This window comes from Maniola hyperantus, chromosome 16, assembly GCF_902806685.2.
Source record: "Maniola hyperantus chromosome 16, iAphHyp1.2, whole genome shotgun sequence".
In the NCBI taxonomy this organism is placed as follows: Eukaryota; Metazoa; Arthropoda; class Insecta; order Lepidoptera; family Nymphalidae; genus Maniola; species Maniola hyperantus.
In genome coordinates, this window is record NC_048551.1 from 12,789,732 (window position 1) to 12,814,875 (window position 25,144).

Sequence of the window (25,144 nt, forward strand, 5' to 3'; positions counted from 1 at the left end):
ACAACGTATTACCACAAGGATTGAAGACAGCGGTAGGAAGTTTTAGCCGTGCAATGGACAAGATTTTAGGCCCAGAAGTACGCCAATTTTGTATTAATTATCTTGATGACTTAGCTATCATCACAACGGGCTCTATAGAAGATCACATAAGTAGTATTGCAACAGTCTTAAGGAAGTTAGAACAAGCTGGGATGACATGTAATATAGAGAAATGCGAATTCCTATGTAAAGAAGTAAAAATGTTAGGGTATATCATTTCCACTAAAGGAATTCGAACTGACCCAGAGAAGGTTGAAGCAATACAAAAGTTTCCTACTCCCAAGAAAATTAAACATTTAAGAGCTTTCCTGGGGTTGTGCAATTTCTATAGGAGATTTATACCGAATTATGCAGACTGTATTTATCCGTTGTGTGAACTTCTTAAAAAGCAGAAACGATGGAAATGGACTGAAAAGGAACAAGATGCATTTGACTTAACGAAGAAACAATTCATTGATACTATAGAATTGCAACACCCAGATTTTGGAAGTAAATATTATTTGCAAACGGATTCATCTGGGGTGGGTTTTGCTGGAGTACTATACCAGATAGGAAATGGTGGGGAAGTTAAACCTTTAAGTTATTATAGTAGAGCTTTAAAGGGACCCGAATTTAATTGGACTGTTACAGAACAAGAGTTTTTTGCAGTCATTAGTTGTCTAAAGAAATTTGAAACTTATTTGAGGGGCTCTAAGGTCGTTATAAGAACGGATCACAAAGCTTTGCTGTTTGTAAAAACTTGGAAAATGTTTAATAGTAGAGTAACTCGTTGGTTGTTATATTTAGAACAATTTGATTTTGAGATGGAGCATATTTCCGGTAAAGAAAATATAGTTGCTGATACCTTATCTAGATATCCGGCCGATAGTCGTAAAGTACAAGAAGAAAAAACTAAGGTGCCAGGCATCTACTATTTATGCAAAGGAAACAAACTACTGGCCTCAAAACTTAAGATGCTACTACAATTGCAAAGAGAAGATGAAGAAATACAGAGTCTTGTTAATGGACGAGAGATAAGATATAGGGACAGAATTTCAATAAAGGACGGCATTGTATATTTTAAAACTAATTATGGAGATAGAATATACCTACCTAATTGTGTGCGGGAGGAAATGGTAAAGCAGATACATGAAGAAATGGGTCATCAAGGTGCTTATAAGATAATCAAATATGTAAAAGATAGAATGTTTTGGAGAAATTTAGCAAGAGACGTGAAATCTATTATAAGGAAATGCCATATTTGTCAGCTCACCAGAAGTAATAATATAAAATATGTTGGACCTTGTCAGTCTATAATATCCAATGACATTGGAGAAATAGTAATGGCGGATTTATATGGACCGCTACCAGCAGGAGCATTCGGCTTTACTTACATACTTGTAGTGCAGGATTCATTCAGTAAATTTATTAAATTATTTGCTTTACGGAAGGCTACGAGTCAAACTTGTTTAACAAAAATAAAACAGTTTAATGATATTATAAAAATAAAAGCTATTATGACCGACAATGGTTCTCAATTTATCAGTAAAAAATACAAGGAATGTCTAAAAACCCTCGGAATTAAAGCTATATACACTACCATTCGGAATCCTCGACCAAATACCACTGAGAGAGTCAATAAAGAACTAGGTAGATTATTTAGAGCATATTGTCATAAGAATCATAAAACTTGGGTAGGGTTTTTGCCTAAAATTGAAGAGTTGTATAATAACACGATTCACGATAGTATAGGATATACTCCATACGAGGTTTTGAATGGGGAAAGAACTAGATTAACAATTGATGCTTTAATCCATCAAGGACATGAGAGGCTAAATGTAGAGGATATACGCAAGAGGGTTAAAGAGAAGTTAAAAGAAACAAGTAAAATAAGGAACGAAAAATATGATAGACGTCATAATCTGATTGAATTTCAAATAGGTGATTTAGTCAAACTAAAGAAATGTAATCGATCTAGCGCTCAAAAGAAAGAAATAAGTAAATTTGACCTATTGTATGAGGGTCCGTATGTAGTTGCAGCAGTGCCATATAAAAATGTATATGTTTTGATGTATCCAAACACGGCAATTATTCGGGGAAAATTCAATGCTATACATTTATCAAAATATTATTCTTGAATCGATAAGAAGTAAAGTCTATGCATTTCAGCTGTAAAGACAACAAAGTTATGTGAAATTAGCTATTTAATAATTGAGATAAGTGAAGTTCTATTACTGAATTATTATTTTTATTATTGATTGTTAAATGTATTGTAGTTAAAGGGAAGCAATTCATGAATGTAAAAATTAAAACTAATTAATAATTTTTTTTAATTATTTAATGTTAGTAGTGACTGAATTAGTATATTTAGTTAGGAACACTATTGTTAAAATGTGTTGAAATTAAAGGAGAAGATATGATTAAAACTGATTAACAATTTTAATTTTCAAATTACTTTCTGTAAGTAGTAACTCAATAAGTAGGTTGTTAGAAACTTCGATGCTAAATGTATTGTAATCAAAGGGAAGGAATCCATGAATGCTATAATTCGAACTAAGTGATAATGTTAATTCCAATTTAAGAAGTCATTCAATGTGTAATAACTAATAATTAATATTGTGTAATCAACTATGTGTGTGTATTGTATTATTGGGTGGGTGTAACAGTAGTTGATTTTCTAGACAGATATCTATGTATATTCATATTGTAAAATAAAATACGGTGGACGCCCAGTAAACCGACTTGACAATGTTCGCTAATGCAAGATTGGACGAGTTATAACTTTTACGCACCATCACTATAATTGTGCTCGACTCGTTGTAGTTTTGATTCTTATTGCTTAGGTTAAATTAAAGTTAAAGAAGATAGCGATGCGGTCTAGCGTGTGTTAATTTTGTACTGTTTACACAAAACACCGACAATTAAAGACAAAGATATTACATGGATATTTAAGACCGCCTTAATCGTAATTTGTCGGATTGCCGGGAGTCCACTGTAGCAATGAATTTTGTAGTTGTCATGTAAGGCCAATTGTTTAGTTAGTAATTTGTTTAGTTCTATCAAAACACGAACCGACTTTTTTTTTTCCCGCTTAAAAATTGAGAAGAAAAGGTAAATGGTCATCGTAATGGTAAATTTTATTCAGCATGCCGCGAGGTGCAATGCTTCATAAAAATTTAGGGGGTTGGATGTAACGAACATAGCCTACATACAACATAGGGACACGTTCCTTACCTATTGGGCTACGCATGTGTCTGAACATTGAATTGAATTGACTAGAGACACCAGATAGGTCTGTTGATCTCTATGTTACCCTAATATTGCTTGGAGCGTTGCATTCTTCTGATGGCTATTTATAAATAATACATAAAGCAACTTTAGCGTTCGAGAGCACTTTAGCGAGAGAGGAACATAGCACTCTGGTGTTTGTGCATCCTACCTAAAGGAGAGCCTAGCGCCCAGTGCTTGTGAATCTTTACTATAGTGATTTCTAGCGTACACAAATAAGTGATGACTTATCACTTGAGACCGAGCACTCTGAGTGCTAAATTACAAGGGTATGTGTGTAAAGGGACACGTTCCTTACCTATTGGGCTACGCATGTGTCTAAACATTGAATTGAATTGACTAGAGACACCAGATAGGTCTGTTGATCTCTATGTTACCCTAATATTGCTTGGAGCGTTGCATTCTCCTGATGGATATTTATAAATAATACATAAGCAACTTTAGCGTTCGAGAGCACTTAAGCGAAAGAGGACCATAGCACTCTGGTGTTTGTGCATCCTGCCTAAAGGAGAGCCTAGCGCCCCAGTGCTTGTGAATCTTTTGCTAGAGAGTGATTTCTAGCGTGAGTACTTTATCACTTACAAGTAAAATACAAAAACCCAGCATTAGCGTTTGAAGACACCTATGCGAGAGACGACCATAGCGCTCTGGTGTTTGTGCATCCTGCCTAAAGGAGAGCCTAGCGCCCCAGTGCTTGTGAATCTTTTGCTAGAGTGATTTCTAGCATGGACTACTTTATCACTTACAAGTAAAAATAATAAAATGCAACATACCTTCACACAATGGATTGAGGTCAGGCCTGCGATTATAACTTGCTTCGGCGGTATCGTAGTGCAAGCCGCTCATCCTTGAGATCTCTAAGATCATTACACTCATTCACACACAAAGGATTGAGGTTAGGCCTGCGTTTATAGCTTGCTTCGGCGGTATCGTAGAGTAAGCCACTCATCCTTTAGATCTCTAAGAGATCGATATACCTACACCACACCACACTACACAAACCATTTACAGTGGAACACGCCACTATAAAGTATGCTTGCATGCGCCGTGCTATCTCATGAGAGGAACGCACCTCTCCTAACAGTATGCTTGCATACATTGCGCTATCCCTTGAATGATGACGCGTAGTGGGGGGGGAGCTCGTGTTCGTTGGTATTTTATGTTCTTAATGTGATAGGATACCAAGGGAAGGCAGAAGCTCACCGTTGAAGGCGCGGCGGAGCTTTCAACCATCATTCACTCCTAACCCCTTTTACACGAACTGGAGTGAATGGTGCCATTACACAGGGCTTCTTCTTCCTACAGTAGGAGGAAGAGCTTACATTTAGGTTTACACACGTTGAGTATGGGTACTAATATTATTACACTTCTTTTAATACGTCTCAATTGCTGAACCCACATCTTAAACCCCAATGGTTTAAATTCTATACCCGAACACGGTAGACATTTGGTATTCAATACGCGAACAACTGAATGATCGACCAGACAACTCCTATACACGAACGCACGTTCCAAAATAATGTGTTAGTTTCTATGCGTGAATACATACCTTCAAAGCCCGAACACCTACAGTCATTTGAGCATTCAATACGTGAATGCCCACTTCCCCTGCTCATACCCCGTAAGGTCCGTTAGGTCTGATGAACTCACTATTTCTGATACTCTAAACGTCCTTGGGTTATTGCGTTCACAACATGTTAAAAGGTTTCTACTGTTAGATGATACGCGTGCCACTAAAAGATATGAAATAGGAAGCGTATTCTTTAGGTAGATCAGTATATGAGGTAGGGTAGATTCATTAGGTAGGCCTCGGTATAGTTACAGTTATCAGCAGTGGCGTGCACAGGATTTCAAACCAGGGTATGCATTTAGGTATGAACTTATTTTCCGGCAGGTTTTAATGAAAAATAAGCATTGATTTATTACAACGAGGGTAAGCAGTGCGTTTATGCCTCTATCAGCTGCACGCCACTGGTTATCAGTCACCTTTTCCTTTTATTATTTAGACTAGCTTATGCTCGCGACTTCGTCCGCGTGGACTACAAAATTTCAAAACCCTTAGGAGTTGAATTTTCAAAAATCCTTTCTTAGCGGATGCCTACGTCATAATAGCTATCTGCATGCCAAATTTCATCCGTCCAGTAGTTTGAGCTGTGCGTTGATAGATCAGTCAGTCAGTCAGTCAGTCATTCAGTCAGTCAGTCAGTCAGTCAGTCACCTTTTCCTTTTATATATATAGATAACCTTTACTAGTATGTCATTATATAGATATTACATGAATGATAAAAAAGCGTGGATTTGACTCGCTCCAGCAATGTGCGGGACTGCATTCACTTTTGCATAATATTATTTTAAATCGAACCGTGACTCAACGGGAAGAACCCCATACAAGGGTCATACAAGAAGAACCTTTAAACATTCCTTCCTTTACATTCCTTTTCTTATAAGGGTTCCTTTTTTCTCTGGACATACGGAACCCTAAAAAGTTGTAGTATGACTCTAAATAAAACAAAGAAATCATGTGCCACAATGTGCTTTATTGATATAAACCGACGAGCATTGCCCTTAATATTACGTACAGCAGCCAAGCTTTGTCTGTTTCAAGTTATATCGACTATTGACATTACCCAGAACTAACAGAGGACTCTCCGTCACTCGCCCCATACACACGTACTTTGGTTCTCATTTGAATATTAACCAATTAAACTCGATGGAATCCGGTATTTGACAACTAGTCAAATCAGTAACTTTTTATCAAACGTCAAAACGCGCGCTTTGTATGCGAAATTCTATGAAATACGGGTATGTGACGTCACAATCATTTGACGTGCTTTTTTAGTTTAATCGATAATTTAAAATGGTTGTCACACATAAAACTTGTCAAACTAACAAAGGATGTGGAATTTACGTATTTTGGAAGACGCTCTATTTAATAATCACTGAGAAATAATTTATTTTTGACATACATAGTCAAATACCGTATTGTGTACACACGTTCTAGAAACTAATATCTTTGTCTGTGGTTTGCCAGTCTTCCGTAAAAGTAACTAGCTTTAAAATTACACGTGTTTAAAGATTTGAACAACGCGTAAAATTTAACTCCTCACGCGCTTTTTAACTTTTTGTGTCAAATTTCATGTCAAAGTACGATTTTAGTCCCTATTTTAAAGATGAACCGTACTTTTGACATGACAGCTGACCCATAGAGTTAAAATGGCGCGTGAGGAGTCATTTTTTACGGACTATATTATGTAAATTCTTGGGACTGTGTAACTTTGGAACTGAATATTTTAACGGAAATCTGGAAAATCACAGATATAACAATGTATTTCTGGAACGTGTCGACACAATTTTCATTGAGTTCAATTAATTGGTTAGGTAGTGTTCGAATAAGAGCCAAACTACGTTTGTTTGGACCGCACTACAAATAGACTCCTCCTAAAAAATATCTGACTTTATAGTTGACTAGCGACGGCCCGCGGCTTAACTCGGCAAAAATATAAATTCTGTTTATTCCCTGTATCGAGGGAATTTCGAAAAATCTTTCCATATTACTTGTCTATATTGTAAAGGGAAATTTCAGCTTTTTAGGTAGGTATTAGTCTGTGGCCCAGGTGGGAGCGGGTACGTCCTGCGGGGCGGCCAGCGGGCGCGATGCCATACTCTCTCGCCCGCTCTCGATTAGGACGCGTCCGCCCGTCTTCCTTCCAATTTCTTGTAAATATTACGACTACATCACTATATTTAGATCATCTTTTCATTCATTAATTGTAATATTATTGCGGGTTCTTCTACTTTTTTCATGTATTTACATAGTTTTTAGTAAGTCTTTTTTGTAGTTTCAGCTTCTCCTTTACATGTGTAAAGTGTGATTGTTTCAAGTATGTTTCAATAGCATTTATGTAATACTAGCTTACGCTCGCGACTTCGTCCGCGTGGACTACACAAATTTTAAACCACTATTTCACCCCCTTAGAGGTTGAATTTTCAAAAATCCTTTCGGATGCCTACGTCATAATAGCTATCTGCATGCCAAGTTCCAGCCCGATCCGTCCAGTAGTTTGAGCTGTGCGTTGATAGATCAGTCAGTCAGTCAGTCAGTCACCTTTTCCTTTTATATATTTAGATAATATTTTGTTGTCTTAAAAAAAAGAGTTTGTTGTTCTACACGCTAGCCGCCCCGCAGGACGCAGCCGCTTCCACCTGGGCCACAGACTAAGGGTTTGAGCTAGGCGTTGATGAGTCAGTCAGTGAGACTATTCTTTCTAAATAGATTTCAATTAGATTGCGTTTATATGGATTAGGGTGAAGTTCTTAAAAATACGTAGGAACTTAAAGGTTCGTTGTTATTTGGTTAGGTTAGGACTTAAGATTAGATACTCTTTGAAACAGTTCGGTTAAAAAGTTCGAAGTTTGAGATTTTGTTCCTAACTATTAAGCTTATTTCAAACTACCAGATATGAATTATATATAATATTTTAGCGTTTAAACTATCGTGAGTGATTTCCATTATATATAATATCTGACGCGTCGCGGTTAAGACTGACGCGTGCGCGAACTGACTCCCTTTGAAAAAGGACCCCGGATGGGTTCGAAACTAGTCGGGCAAACGTCGACTAAATACGTGAGTAAAGCCGGGTGTGAGATATTATATATGTACATAATAATGGAAAACACTCACGATAGTTTAAACGATAAGTATAACTTATATTATAACTCGGTCAATATTGGCGTTCCCTTCATTCGTACCAATTTTTACTTTAAAAATATTTAGAATTAAATATTTTGTAATAATTGTCAATTGTCGATATTAACTCCGATGCAAAACTACAAATCAAATTGACAGGATTAAAACCCTATCCCTCTATCACAATGTTTGTTACAAAAAGGACGAATACTTAGTTTCAGTTCTGTCAATTTTGTTCGAGTTTTGTTTTTAACAAAATTCATACCTTCATAACTTCAGAATACATTTATCATTTCAAATTTTTACACGAGTTCATGTTAGTAAAAAAACGAAATTTACAACGTAACTTAAAAAAAAAAACAGTTGGCAATATTTTACATCGTACAGTTTTATGTTAGTCCGCGTAAAATAAAGTTTTTTTTACCACGATATCATACAAAATTTAATTCACAGTACACTTCTAATATCATTATAGAATAGGTACATAAGAAATCTCGTCTTAACAATATGTTTAGTTGATGAAAATGTATATACCTAGTGAGTTATTTGATAAACCAATTATTGTTATTAGGTATGTGCGGTACAAAACCTATTTAAAATTACATACTAATTAAATTTCCCTGATTTTTCTTACTTTACATGTGGGCTTCTTGACAATGATCAATAGAATTTCGAACGTTGAACTATCGTTTAAACATACAAAATATGAACTAATTAAGAGGGCTCTCCATAATCGCTCCTAGTCAATATAGTAGGTACTCAAGAGCGAGATGCATGATGTGTGAACAACGCGAATCAATGTTTGGTATTACGTTAATTTTTTGAAAATAAAGGCATCGTTCCACCAAAAGCGATAACACGATACGATAGTTCAACTTCCAAAATGGGCATTTTAAAAATACGCCTATTAAGAAAATACGATGACAAAACGACACACACATATTTTATCAACCTAATATCTACAAAATTACAAACTTAACTGAAACAAAAAGTAACAATGACAGTACAAGCATCACATAGCCCATCAATACGACAATAATTAAAAAAAATTACACATTACTACTAAACATATAAAAATTCCGTGCCGATATACTCAATATCCAATTTCATCACGGAATTCTTGTACAGTGAGTTAGACTCGCACATTTATATTAAATTCTTCATCTTTAACTAGCTTATAAATACAAGTTTATTGAAAAAGGTGAAAACAAGTGAAAAAATGTCTCAACTTCGGAGAAAAATCTAGAAAACTTGAATTTGGAACCATTTGGAGTCTAAAAATAAAAATGTAAAGTTTGTTTCTCTATCAGCACAAACTGAATTCAATTGTTTCCATAATTATCTAAAAAAACCACCACATTGATTAGACCACAATCATATTATCATGACTTCCAAAAATTCTAACTTTTCGGGTCTTTCCCGAAACGGTAGTACCAAAATAGACAGATCTAAAAGTAGTGCTAGACTCCGTAGGGTATATTATTGTGCATCACTTTGAAACCTGGCCATATACTTAGTTTAGAAACTTTAGGTACAACGAAGTAAGGACAGTTGTCTAATTTCACTGGACTATTTGTAAAAAGAAAAGAAAGAAAAAAGATGGCATAAACTAAACTATTCACAATCATACATTATACATTAAGTTTTCAATACATGTAAATAAGTAGGCATGGGAAAAGTGGTTCAGACACGATGACTTTTTAGTCTTCTTAAAAAAACTAATCAGTTAATGTACCTACTATTGCCCCATTCATTAGATCATATAAAAAAAATAAGGACCTATTCAATTTAAAAACGTTAATTTGGTTCATTAAAACATCCTCTAAATCCCTAACAATTACTAACCACTCTATAAAATTCCTTTGATCTCCGATCTAATCACTAACAAAATTCAAATTAATTAGATTAAGAAATTATCAGATTTTTAATTAAATGTTATTTAATTTTTCTTATTGGTAATGAATAGTCATTAGGTACTTTTACAGATTTCTTTTTGTAAGACAACTAAAAACTCACCGTGTACACATTTTTTTCTATATATAAATGCATAGCATACTGTTGTAAATTTAATACTTGAAATGATGAGGTTTTATATAAGAATCTCTCTGTAATTTACAAAAATGAATTTCTACAAGCCAGGTTTGGAAATTCTGCCCATTAAAATAAATATAATAAATTGAACAGAATCAATAACAGTAGTCGGCAGTGCCTTCTGTTTTTTAATAATATAGTAATTAATAGTACTAAAATGATAAACATAAATAAATACTATATAATAGCGAATGGAAAATAATATTAAATCTTATAGTTAGAGGAAAATCTTAACCAATAAAACTATTTGAAGATATTTGGTATATAGCGGATTGCCTTTATACATATAATTAATAATGGGGATATTATCCAATGAGAACACAAAGCGATAAACTGCTATATTATCGTATCGCTTGGAAATATTATTTAACGTTTTCTCTCTTAGATATATTATAATTAAATATTTATGGCATCTAATCAACCTACTGATGGAAAAACATTATTGCTTTTTTGTACGAAGCTATTACATCTTTTAGAATAATATGTCACTTAAAATTTGATGTTATGCGATAAATATTTTTTCTACTGTAGTAGGCCTACTTTCAACTTTTGATTAACTATTCGAATTTCATGTTTTTCTGTTTCAGTATTTAAACTTAATCGTTTTTAATTTCATCATAATTGTCTGATTTACTTTTAAATTGATTAAATTATTGTTATTTTGGTTCTTATAAAGCATATAGCTTAGATTTGTATAAAAGTTGATAGTAGACCTACTGTTTTTAACTAATAATTTTATTGATAATTATTATTATCAAGGCACACTTTTGGACATAAAGGAACTTGGTCGGACATGTCAAAATATCTGTTACAATATTATTAAAAATAATATTTTCATCCTATTTTATCGGATAAGCTTATTGTTTCTCTACTTCGAAATATATAATAATTAAATGAAGAAATAGTCAATCATTATTGAGATGATAACAAAATTAATAGCAAAATGTGAAATTGTAATCTAGTCATTAGTAATAGTATTTTGTAAGTAGGTAATGTTCTTATGAACTAACTATTTATTAGATTAAATAAACTTGCATGATAAGGATCTTCACATTTTTGTTAAGAAAAAACAAAAACTTCCTTTAAGATGACTGAAAATAAAAACAAATAAAACAACATGTATAATAATATTATTTTCATGCAAACAAAATTGCATGCATGTTTTAAGTACAGTTGTTAATACATACAATATAAAATAAATAATTATGCTTGACTTAATTATTTTTTACTAATATAGCTCATAATGGCGTGGACAACTTCATAATAAAATAGACCTTAGCGCATTATAGTAAAAATAAATTTTCAAACTTAAGTCATTTAATGAGAGTTTTTTATTTTTTATTGATGAGTAAATATTTAAAGAACCCAAAAACTAACAAAGCAGTTGATTTGATATGTATCCTCTATAATATAAAAAAGCCAATGTGCGATAACATCAAAATATTACAGCTATAAAACGGTGAAACACAGAGTTTATTTACAAAATATCAAAGCAAAAACAAAAGCTTTGTACAGCTTGCAAAGCAGTGGAACGTTAGCTTTATTTCAAATTCAGTTTTTATTTATAAGCGCCAAGTTCTACAAAGTGACGTCATATAAAAAAAATTGAGAGATAGAGAGAGCAGATACCTATCTATCTTGCTCACACAACCATGATGAAAGACGAATAAATTTGTACTTAGTATACAAAAGTAATCCCGCATAAGTAAGCTTCAAAAACCGATAAGCCTAGGCACATAAGGCAAACATTCTTGTTTTTTGGCGTGTAAATTAATTGTACACTCAGAGTAAGGAAAATATCCCAAAGTAAAATCATTGGTATAAGTCCGAAAATTGCTAATGCGCGTGGCTGCCATTTTAGTGACGTCAGCACTAGACTGAAGTTTCGAGCTGATGGTTTCGGCTGACGTCAAAATGACGTAGGTAATTTCGATGTTAATGAGACATGGTTTCAGCGCTATAGCAATTTGCGGTACTTATATAGAAAATTGGGAAGCATAAACTAAAATACTTAACACAGAGTTTTTTTAAATCCGCAGAATATTGAAGAGTAACTATTTTTTATTTTATGCGGAACAATTTTCATAGGATCAATTCAAATTCAATTTAAAACATTAAAATCAGATTTTTTTAGATTGGAAAAATATTCAATTTTTATTGTACTTTATTGAATTAAATATAAACAACAGATTACGTTTTTGAAAAAAAAATTAACATATTGAAATCTCATCAAAAACTTAAAACTTTACTCTGAGCTTCTTTCATACATCATCATCATCATCATCATGATCAACCCATCACCGGCTCACTACAGAGCACGGGTCTCCTCTCAGCATGAGAAGGGTTTTGGCCATAGTCTACCACGCTGGCCATGTGCGGATTGGTAGACTTCACACACCTTTGAGAACATTATGGAGAACTCTCAGGCATGCAGGTTTCCTCACGATGTTTTCCTTCACCGTTAAAGCAAGTGATATTTAATTAATACATACCTAGCACAATTAAATATTGTACAGTAAGCGTCAGAAAGTAATGTTCATCGACCTTTATTTATTCGAGATAGCAGATTTGTAGAGCATTGTCTCCGTCGTTGAGACCGACAAAACGTCATATAGGTATGAGTGACAGAGACAACGCTCTACAAAGCCGAAATGTCATTCTAAAAGCCGATGTACATTACTTTCTGCTGCGTACTGTACAATTAAACATTTAACACATACCTAGGTGAAAAGGAACGTTTTAGAAGTTGATGGAACGGAACGTTACTTAAACCTAATATTTGATGTGAAAATCTTATTAATTAAATTTTAATCGTTATGCTAATATTCATTAATCCTTTGATTATACGTGTTTATATTGTACTAGCTTATGCCCGCGACTTCGTCCGCGTGGAGTAAACAAATTTTAAACCCTTATTTTACACCCTTAGGGTTGATCTTTAACAATGAGATTTTAACATAATATGAATTTAATAAAATATGTCATACTGCTAATTGCAAAAATATTAACTACAAAACTTCAAACTTCTAACTTTAAAACTGACAGACTTTCATACAAATTTCAAACCCCTATTTTCCACCTTTAGGGGTTGAATTTTGAAAAATCTTTTCTTAGCGGATGCCTTCGTCAAAATAACTATTATATAAATTTCAGCGCGATCCGTCCAGTAGTTTGAGCTGTGCGTTGATAGATCAGTCAGTCAGTCAGTCAGTCAGTCACCTTTTCCTTTTATATATATATAGACTAGCTTATGCTCGCGACTTCGTCCGCGTGGACTACATAAATTTCAAAACCTTATTTCAACCCCTTAGGAGTTGAATTTTCAAAAATCCTTTCTTAGCGGATCGCAATAGCATGCCAAATTTCAGCCCAATCCGTCCAGTAGTTTGAGCTGATAGCCAGTAGCTTAACATTTTCTGATAAATAACTACGAAATAACTACGCATACTAAATTTCTAACTATTAGTTACAGATAGATTGAATATTGAAAACGGGTGCTAGACAACTCCAAACTCTATAATCAAAGGACCAATTTCACTGAAAGAAAAGTATTTTTAATCTGTGCCAAAAGTGACGTCTGTCAAGTACAGGAATACAGATTATATTTGTTCAGAGGCGCCACTCCAATATGTTAATTTAGTATTCAAGGCGCGTTGAGGCCCCGAGAGTTTCCTTTGTAAAATTCGATTTTATATTTTATTTTAGAAGCGCGCCAACGTGATTAAATAGAATGTGAAACGTGATTTTCGACTGCTTCTCAACGGAGCGCTGACTGGGCACTAACGCGGCAACGCGGTTGTTATGCCCGTTATATACGTTATGGTATTTAAAAAAGGAAATAAAGTAATGCAACAAAATTAAAATTGTATACCTGAAAATACTGAACCAATTTTAAAAACTCTTTGGTCATTAGAAAGCTACTTTAGCCAGAAGTAACTGACTATAAATTACGTAATTAAAAGCTAGTAAATTATATATTGATGAATTGTCCTAAGCCAGCGCTCCATAAAAAGCAGTTGAAACCTTATAAAGATTTTTATTTTATTGTCAGCGAATGAAAATTTGGTACAGCCAGGGTGCTTGCATAAAGAAGCAGGCTTCCGGTACCGACAGGTCGGTGTTGGTGTCTACCTTTCGGTACGGATGAATCAGCCTTGTAAGTTGTAACATATAAGTAGTTCCCAACGGCGATAATAGATGGCACCACTAGGTGGATATGTCGCGCGAGTAATATCCGCAAGTAACAAGTTGCAGCCGCCGAGTCAGCACTGCCCTCGGTACCCTAGTACTGGTCTCGTGGCTCATAGTCTATAGTAATTTTTTAGAGTTTCTTTGACCGCAGCAGCCCTTCCCCTACGTAACAAGCGTTACAGCCTTATGTTATCTTATACCTATTGTCTGTCTCTGTATGTGAGAGCTCATACCCTGAGCAGATGTGCATTGGCGGTGAGGGCGCCGGATAGAAATGTCCGTTCATGGCGTCATGCCCTTTTTTCATCTGGCAATGTCACGGACAAATTTTGCCGAAAATGCGCCAACCCTAAGAGCACTTACCTTGCTCAATGGTCTGATTGCTCAGCACTAACAATTAGATGATTTTAATATTAGTTTATTATGTGAATTCAACAAACTATGTATATGTAACTTCTGACTCGGTATGCGATTTGGCGTTGCTGTACGGATACCGAGAATACTGTTTAAGAAATCAATAAATCAATAAGACAATACCGCACCGATCAGTATCGACCTGCATCGATCTATCAGTATCGGAAACCTGGTTCTTTATGCTACTACCCTAAAGCGCAAGTACTATGCTAAGGAGAAACTTACATACTGACTTGTTTGTCACAGCTCGCTTTGATTACAACACTACAGTGTAACTTCTCACTAACACCAAGTGCTTTATGAGGTGGGGGGACACCCCGCACATCCGCATGTCATCTGTACCCGTAGTACAACATTTTACGTCTTACCAAACGAAACCAAATTCGAGAGTCGAAATACTTCCGCGTTACAGTTAACTGGATCTTAAATGCCTTGTTTTAAAGCTCAAGTTTGTCTACACTTCTACGGCCAGCGCTCCAAGCGGAAACATTGCGAAATTAAAATCAGTGGCATTGAATATTTGACTTCAATTCAAGGCTGTTTAGGTCCATTTTACTGTAACGCGGAAGTATTTCGACTCTCGAATTTGGTTTCGTTTGGTGAGACGTAAAATCTTGTACTACGGGTACTGCACAGCCCAGGGGCTAACCCAGTAGGTAGGTAGGACTTGCGGGTATGCTGGCGTCCCCACCCCGATTGCCACCTCGATCTGTCGCGTACTACACCTAGTACACTACGTACGGCACATTACACCGAGACACCCCGATATGTCAATACTTGGTAAAGGTAACGATACGGATATAAAACTAAAGAAAAAGATAATTCTCATGACATTACTAAACAAATTGACAAAAACATTCTACTTACACTTTGCACTCACAAAAAAAACTAATTACTTCTACTTATTGACTATAAAGACCATAATGTAGGAAATTAATTTATGTTTAACTGTATAGAAAGGAAAAATACATGACTTATAAGTTATTAGGTTTAATACTCACCTGCAGAATGGAGTGGAGTCAAGATGCAGCGTCATTGCCAACTCAAACTAAGCTTTATTACATGACTGCCCAAAAAAGGGAGTGTTATGTTTTAATGGTTCATGTAGTAATACATAGGTGGGTTTCTTTATTTTACCATAACTTCTAAATGCCTGAACGATCTCGAGTGGCACCGGCTATAAATTTATTGAAAAAATTTCATTACGGCAGCTTATGGCGCCATTTTTAAATATTTTTAATTCATTTTTTGGCAAGACAGTCATGTTTTAAATATCTTTTAATTAAAACGCGTCCTTTGAGTCTCTTCTGTGTTTTGTTTTAAGGATACCAAATTCAACCATATTCCAAAGTTCATAAAGCTGAGTTTATGTTGTAAGAGCAGCTGGGTATGACTTAATTCTTTATATAATAAAATTGTATGGTACACAAGATCGCGCTTATTATGTGAACGTATCTAATACTCCATAGTTCAATAATGTTCTGGAAGTTTTATGAAGGAAAAGAATGGAATTCAAGATGATGAAAGGATTCTCATGATACTACAATCCAAATCTGTTCAGACATTTAGAAGTTATGGTGGAAAAAATAAACTCATATACACATTAACATACGTGAACCGACCTTGGCTTCACTCCGCTCTGCAGGTGGGTGTTACACCTAATAACTAATAAGTCAGCTTAATTATTATTATTTATTACAACAGTTCCACTGCACGTGGAAATTTATTTTAAAAAATCATTCACACATTATTACAACTAGTCTTTTTAGGGATGACGTGATGAAAATTTTTTACTATCTATTCTATCTTTTTTTCTGTAAAACATGCCCAATTTGTATACATCGAGTTTTGACTGCGCAAGTACATCACGATTAGCTACTGAAAGGCTTCTGTGAGTTATGCGTTAACTCACTAGTGTGCGTGATAAACTCGCGAGCGAAGAATCTGGGTCGGTTTACGGTTTATTGAAGTAAAAACTATAACCGACCCAAATAATTGGCCCGTGATTTTATTTGAATGACAAATGCACCATCTAAGATTAAGTTTTTGGCCAACTAAAGTCTCCAACTAAAGCTGCAAATAAACTAATTTGCATTTTTAATGTGGACTGAGTTCTTGGAATAGGTACTACAACGGAGAATATTTGAAGTTCGAATTTCAGTTCACCCACTAATTGTTCACCCACATATTAAGCTTTGTTAAGAACTTGACAATTTGTCATACAAATGTCTAACGCAGCCACTAGTGCGTTTGCAAAACTCATAGTGACCTTAGGGTGGGAACTCACAGGTGGGTAAAAGACGGGCGCGAATGGTCAAATAGCCGACGCTTTTCCACAATGAGCGCCACTAATTACACGATCTTTTTTTTTTAGCTGACTTAAAAGGTAAATAAATCGCTTCTAGCAGAAACATAACTGACGCGTTAAGTACGGCGCACAGGGCTGTCTTATCGCGATCTAACAATGAAACCATGATACAAGTGAAAAACCTAACGTTTGAACAACGAAAATGCGGAGAAATGTACGGGAATTATCTAATATTGAATATCAGACTTGTTACAATATGGAACTGAAGTATCAACATACTGAAACAAGGTGCAGCAGCTATTTGACCTGCGCCGATCGTTTTACCGCCCATGCGTTTCGACCATTGCAATTAATTTAGTTCCGATTTATAAATTCGTTACCAGAGGTAGTTCCACAATTCAAAGAACATCCTATATTGTAAATACGTTGACGCTATAAAAAATAGATGCAAGATCAAGTAGCGTATATTGTCCTGCCTCACTTGCCTAGCTATTTCGGGGCTGTTTCCCTTGGAAGGAAAATGCCCCGTGCGGTAGAATTCTTCTAGCATTTTATCTTTCTCTATGAACCTGTCGTACAGCCACTGAGTCATGCCTTCTGAGTCTGTGGGTACCTAGAACAGAACATCCAAATTAAATCTATACTATATATATATATATATTGTAAAGAGGTAAATTTTGTAAGTTTGTTTGTAGGGAGTAATCTCTGGAACAATTGAAGCGATTTTGAAAATACTTTCACCAGTAAAAAGTTACATTATTTCTGAGAGACTTTATTTTCAAAAATTAGAGAAACGAAATTTGTAATAAGCTACTCGTGCAAAGCCCGGCCGGATCGCTTGTCTCTTATAACAAACGATATCAAAATCGGTTCATCTGTTTAGGTGCTACTATCGAGTCATAGCAATCTAGTGGAAGCTACAGATACACAGATACACACAGACGTAGGTACACACCTATCTATTTCTATTCGTTTTAGTGCCATACCTATTGCAAAAAATCCTAGGTATAGTTCGCGACAGGTCGACATGACATTCGGGGTGCGGTCGCCCCGCACACCCCAACAGCCATCGATTGCCATGTAGACCTGTCGCGAACTATACATAGACGGTCTATAGACCAATGAGATGAAACCATCGAACGGATGAAACGTATTTTTTTATTTTTTTATTCAGATACAAGTTAGCCCTTCACTGCAATCTCACCTGGTGGTAGGTGATGATGCAGTCTAAGATGATAGCGGGCTAACCTTGAAGGGGTATGGCAGAAGGGGTATTTTAGTTCATAAGCATTATCTCTCTCTCTCCGGCCGTTCCTTCATTGCTGAAGATCGTGGTCCTGGCAAACTGCCCTCGAAAGGCTTATCTGTTTCCATCGGCTTCTGTCGGTGGCCATTTTTACAATGTGATGAAATCATTATACTGAGTTTTAAATACCTAAGGATCCAAGTATGATTAAATTGTTTCCACTAGAAACCGAAATGATACGTATTACGTCCTAACTCAAAACTTCGATTAAATATTATATTAATGCAAAACAAATAAATTCTAAGAACAAACTTTTGTTTCCATTCCATGAGTCAACTTAAAATCAGGAATCCTACAATAAAGGAGGACACTATTATTTAAAAAAATCTGTAAAATGTATCGAAAAAGGACCTGTAATGTACCACGTCTAAAAATAGGCAATATAGGTTTTGGCAGCACTTGTATTTGGACGCTCGCCAAGGGCTTATTGCATGGAAAATGATTAGATAATCTGTCATCGATATATTTATGGGATCTTCGGCCAATAAAATATTATTAAAGTTATTGCCTTATCCGGGGAGAGTTCGAATTTTTTGTCTCTTATTTATTACCGTGTTACATAGAGATATAAGAAACCCGTGACTCCATTCGCGTGAATTTAGGCTTTTAAAATCCCGTAGGAACTCCTTGATTTTCCGGGATCAAAAGTAGCCTATGTCCTTCCCCGGGATGTAAGCTATCTTTGTACCAATTTTCATCGAAATCGGCTAAACGGATGAGCCGTGAAAAGCTAGCAGACAGATGGACAGACAGACACACTTTTGCAATTATAATATTAGTATGGATATGGATGGATAAGTACCAAACTAGGTTATTATATTGATTAATTGATCATAAAATGATCATGGAAGATTATCATAATGTGCTTTGTTTTTATGTGTAGATTAACATATTTTATGTAATTATATTAGGCCCGATTTCACCATACTCTGTTTGTTATTTTAACATTGTGTTAAGTGTTTTAACAGACCGCTGTCATGTACAGCATGTAATAAAGATGTATCTAAAATTTATCAACTTCACTACTAGGATACATCATGTAATATAGATGTATCCAAAATGTACCAACCTCACTACTAGGGTACAGCATGTAATAAAGATGTATCCAAAATATAGGAACCTCACTACTAGGGTACAGCATGTCATAAAGGTGTATCCAAAATGTACCAACCTCACTACTAGGGTACAGCATGTAATAAAGATGTATCCAAAATATAGGAACCTCACTACTAGGGTACAGCATGTCATAAAGGTGTATCCAAAATGTACCAACCTCACTACTAGGGTACAGCATGTAATAAAGATGTATCCAAAATATAGGAACCTCACTACTAGGGTACAGCATGTCATAAAGGTGTATCCAAAATGTATCAACTTCACTACTAGGGTACAGCATGTCATAAAGATGTATCCAAAATGTACCAACTTCACTACTAGGGTACAGCATGTCATAAAGGTGTATCCAAAATGTATCAACCTCACTACTAGGGTACAGCATGTAATAAAGATGTATCAAAAATGTACCAACCTCACTACTAGGGGACAGCATGTAATAAATATGTATCCAAAATGTACCAACTTCACTACTAGGGTACAGCATGTCATAAAGGTGTATCCAAAATGTACCAACTTCACTACTAGGGTACAGCATGTAATAAAGATGTATCCAAAATGTACCAACCTCACTACTAGGGGACAGCATGTAATAAATATGTATCCAAAATGTACCAACTTCACTACTAGGGTACAGCATGTCATAAAGGTGTATCCACAATGTACCAACTTCACTACTAGGGTACAGCATGTCCTAAAGGTGTATCCACAATGTACCAACTTCACTACTAGGGTACAGCATGTCATAAAGGTGTATCCAAATTGTACCAACCTCACTACTAGGGTACAGTCTGTAATGTAGATGCGTCCGACACGCAGGTCTGGTGCCGCAGACTATGTCCTGCAGGTGGAGGGGTATGCGGTCAGGGTACGCGATGGTGACATCCAGTACCCACTCTATGGTGTCACCGCTTTTTGTGTCGATGATCCGAGTGTTGTTCTGGTTTACGTCATCTGATGAGAAAAAAATTTACATCAATATTTAGCTATAATACAATTATTATATACAAGTAGGTATATTGGTTAAAACGAATACGATGAGATATTTTTGTTTGACCACCTCTCTGGCGCAGTGGTGACCGCTGTGTTCTTGTCCATGGGAGGTCCCGCCCAAGTAACACAAAAGTGCTGCATATCAACTGATTTACCGTCCACATTGGAAACTTTAGCTGCATAAACGTGCTATATAATAGCTGAATAATAGCTGAATAATAGCATCCTCAGAAGATATAACTCTGATTTGGGCACAAATTATTCAGCAACTAGCTGATTAACTGCCCACAACTGCGTTATATCAGCATTATATAAGCATTATTAAAGGTAACAGCCGCCCCAAGAGCTGAACATTGGCTGGTAAAGAGAGTGTATGTTACCCATTATGCAGCTAAAACTACAAACCAGCACCCTTTTTACGCTTTTATGCAGCTAAAAGAGAAATTGTGAATAAATATTACTCCAATGCTATTATTTCGATATTCTGCATGCAGTGTTTACTACACTAAGTGACATATCTATTTTTGAAATGAAAAGTTAATTCATTTTCGGTAAGTGAAACTTGTATTTGTTTAATAGTGTCTGAAATTTGATAGGGAAAGCAAGTTTATCGTCAAATATCATATACTTTTAGACCAAAATTTTCACGCGCCCTCGAAATATAACTGTTTTCTTGGAAATTCTATTATAAAATGGATTGTAATATTATAAAAATGCCAGCAATTTCTTAGTTACGGAACATTGAATTTGACGATAAGCTTTTTACTTATAAATTATTAAAAATCTTTTCCAAAACCAGTAGATATTTTCGCAGACAAAATAAAAATAAATAGTAAATATCATAAAATATTATAGTTTAGAACATGGAAAATGGTGGACAAGCAATGTGAACCGTTATAATGCTTTAAGAGGTATATTAAGGTGCTAAGGGCATATTAATCAGCAACAAGCTGATACGAGTAGCTCCTGTGTCTAACAAGTCGGCCCTAGATCGATGTAGAGCTTGATAGTCGGTAACATATACGACAAAGCCCTACCCAATGAACAGCTGAATAATCTGTCAAGGATTAACTTTTAGGGGTCCGTGGTGAACGCTTGGACATGAGATAATAAGTCGGTTACCTACTTTTTAGGTACTCGTAGTCTATAAAAGTTAAAATTTAATTGCACCTATTAAAAAATCGTGGATAAAATAGATACAACACGTCTGCCGTGCACACTATTTAAGATGCGGGGCCAATTCGTCATTAGTTTATAATACTTATTATAACTTTATTTCACAGGGTAATTCACAACTGGACGCAGCAGCTGGTACAAGTGATTAGCTCAGAGAACATGAACACTCTGATGATCAAGCTTTAATTTTGGATAAACTCAATACAGCCATAGAAAATCAAAAAAAAATTATCCTCCTTGTCGGTACAATTGGATGAAACAAATACCTCAATTACTCAGCACTATGAGCAGCCAGTAAATGTTAATCTGCTGCAGCGGAAGAAAGAGAAAGCTCCAATAGAAAAATACCAATAACCAGTTTTTTTGAGTTTTCTATTTTTTTTAGGAGTTTTTAATTACTAATAATAATTAACTTTCAATATTATTGTAGATGAAACTTTTATGTTCTGTACTGTCTATTGTTTATGTAAAAATGAATGGAAATTAAAGCCTGAATATAACCACAAATGCATTTTATATTTCTTAAATAGGACCTAAATATTACACATACTACGTAACAATGGAACGAAGTACTGATACAATGTAGCAAAGTATAGACCAAAACTCGTTTTTAGAACTCTTAAAGATTACCGTCAATGTTTTTATTTAAAGAAATTGTATCTGGAGCCTCTTTCCAACAAAGCAATATTTTTTCACAGGAATTAATATTCCATGATTCCTTAAAAAAATCGAAGAATGCGAATACGCATTCTTCGATTTTTTTAAGGAGATTTCTCTGGGTATTAAAAAAAAATACGGAACCCTCGTCTTATAAAATTTGCACTCTTTCATGGCTCACTTAACTTGCAGTTATGGTTCTTGTTTCCCTTTCTCTGATTAAATTCCTACGGGAGTACAATTATTCAGCCCAATTAAGGACAAAGGGTAACAAGTGAATAGTTATATACCAGTTTGCTGTAATTTAGCACCATATAGTTTCACCAAAAGTGATCATGTGACCTAGATAAGTGCAGTTATAGGAGTGCGTATAATAGCTGATTAAAACTGTGAAAGTTCCACTATATGCAGCATAAAGCGTTAATTGAATTCACAGAATAACTAATAGCATTATAATAACTCACATGTGCTCTGTTAAAATGCAAACATTTGAAAGATACACTTGTGACCTTTTATTCAGCAAATAGCTGAGTTAGAGTCCACAAACGTACTTTATTATAGCTGACAGTGCTAAAAATTGCTAATAGCTGAATAACATGACCTGCGCACCTGCTAGTAACGCTCGCAGCATTACAGCGGTGCCTTCGTGGTGCTTAATAAAGTCAATATACAGGCGAAAGCGTAATATTAGGCTTTTGCAGTGACGGTGGACTCTAATAACTCTTCATAAACGCTTAAAGTACCGATGTGGACCTCATGTGACATCTTATAATGCAGTTTTGTGTTACTTGGGCGGCTTCGATTTCTGGCAGGGGAACTTTGGAATTTTATAATTAGGCCGTAGCTAGTTACCACCCTACCGGCAAAGCCATGCCGCCTAGCGATTTAGCGTTCCGGCACGATGCCGTGTATAAGCCAAAGAATTTAATAAAAACTGCCATATCCCTTTTAGGTTAGCCCGCTTCCATCTTAGCCTGCATCACCAGGTGCGATCGCAGTCAAGGGTTAACTTGATTCTGAATTTTAAAAAAACTTAATTGGGTCACAGCCGAAGTGATTGACGGTCGTATAAAAAAAATAACCCGTAAATAAGTTACACGAGACATATAAAACTCAAAAACATAAATATTACTAGCTGATACCCGCGACTTCGTACGCGTGGAATTAGGTTTTTAAAAAATTTAAAAATCCCGTGGGAACTCTTTGATTTTCCAGGATAAAAAGTAGCCTATGTCACTCTCCAGGTATTTATCTATACCCATGCAAAAAATCACGCCAATCCGTTGAACCGCTGCGACGTGATTGAAGGAGAAACCAACAAACAAACACACTTACGCATTTTAATAAGGGTACTGATGTAATTTAAGTGTGTAATTCTGTGGGCGGTTCTGTGACAGAGAAAAAGTGTAAGAGAGATTGCCCATTTTCTTAGGAGCTTTGGGCCCCTCCTAATATAATTTTTATGTCACCATGGTTTTAATTTTATTTTGTAGACAAATAATTAACTCTTTATATTCTGCAGACGATTTCTATTTATTTACCCTGGTTATAAAGAAATCTTATTTTTTATATTGCTGATATTGAGGTTATATTTAATTAATACTTCTTCAAAATAAATGCATGTTTACGATTCTAACTGTAATTGTGGATATTTTCAATAATAGAGTGAAAAAAAGTTATAAATCGTTATAAAACATAATCGTACAAAAATAACACATTTAAAAAAAAAATTATTTAAGTTTTGACACGACGCGACGCCACAAAAGAGGGCCCGTTCACGGGCGATCTCCTTTACCTCTCTTATCTCCTTGTTTTGACGTACTCGCAGTCGGGTTCTGTGGGCCCACTTCCTCCATTATAATCTTCATGGCCCCTGCGCGAGGCAGGGACACGTATTCTAGCTTTGGTAAATTATTCTTCTCAGCAAACCTAGAACAAACAATATAAACACATCCATACTTAATATTATGAACGCCTGAGTCCAGTTTAATTAATTTGTGTATTAATTTAAAAAAAAAAAAAAATTAAACTAGCTTATGCTCACGACTTCGTCCGCGTGGACTACACAAATTTCAAACCCCTGTTTCACCCCTTTAGGGGTTGAATTTTCAAAAATCCTTTCTTAGCGGATGCCTACGTCATAATAGCTATCTGCATGCCAAATTTCAGCCCGATCCGTCCAGTAGTTTGAGCTGTGCGTTGATAGATCAGTCAGTCAGTCAGTCAGTCACCTTTTCCTTTTATATATTTAGACTAGATAGATAATGCCCGCGACTTCGTTCATATGGATTTAGGCTTTTCGCACGCATTGATTTTTCGGGATAAAAATAGCCTATGTTCTTCCCCCGGATGCAAGCTATCTCTGTACCAAATTACGTCAAAATCGGCTGAACGGATGGGCTAAGAAAGGCTAGCTAGACAGAAAGACAGACGGACAGACATACAGACAGACAACAAAGTGATTCTATAAAGGTTTCTTTTTCCTTTTGAGGTACGGAACCCTAAAAATACATACAAATCGAATTGAGAACCTCTATTGTAATAATAACGAAAGCATTGTTCAAATAAATACATATCGAGATATTCATCGAGCATTCGCTCTCAAAAAATTATGATTCAGTTTTTATTTGCAGCCAAGAAGTTCCATTCGATATCATTGTGGGCTTCGTAATAACCAATTATGTTTTCATTCAACACAAAGCCTTCGCCGATACCATATATCGGGTTTGGATCGAATACCCAATATCCATAGAGTTACACGTCTAAGACAGAAGATATGGTATTCCCGCCCCTGCCAACAAGTGTTTGCCATATTGTATGCTAAATGTATTCTGTCATTTTGACGTTACACTGAAAGATCAACAAGTTAACAATTTTCCTGACGCCTTCATTTGTGATCCAA

General features: G+C 35.4%; 1 protein-coding gene across 1 annotated transcript in view; it reads right to left on the minus strand.

The window, feature by feature from the left end:
* LOC117989599 (acyl-CoA:lysophosphatidylglycerol acyltransferase 1-like) overlaps positions 1 to 25,144 on the minus strand; it is a 43,280-nt gene that overhangs the window by 15,194 nt on the left and 2,942 nt on the right. Inside the window, exons 3-5 of the mRNA XM_069503942.1 lie at positions 24,038 to 24,171; positions 20,189 to 20,370; positions 17,483 to 17,610 (exon numbers count right to left, since the gene is read on the minus strand). Coding sequence (XP_069360043.1) covers positions 17,483 to 17,610; positions 20,189 to 20,370; positions 24,038 to 24,171 — 444 coding nt within the window. The remainder of the gene's footprint in view (positions 1 to 17,482; positions 17,611 to 20,188; positions 20,371 to 24,037; positions 24,172 to 25,144) is intronic.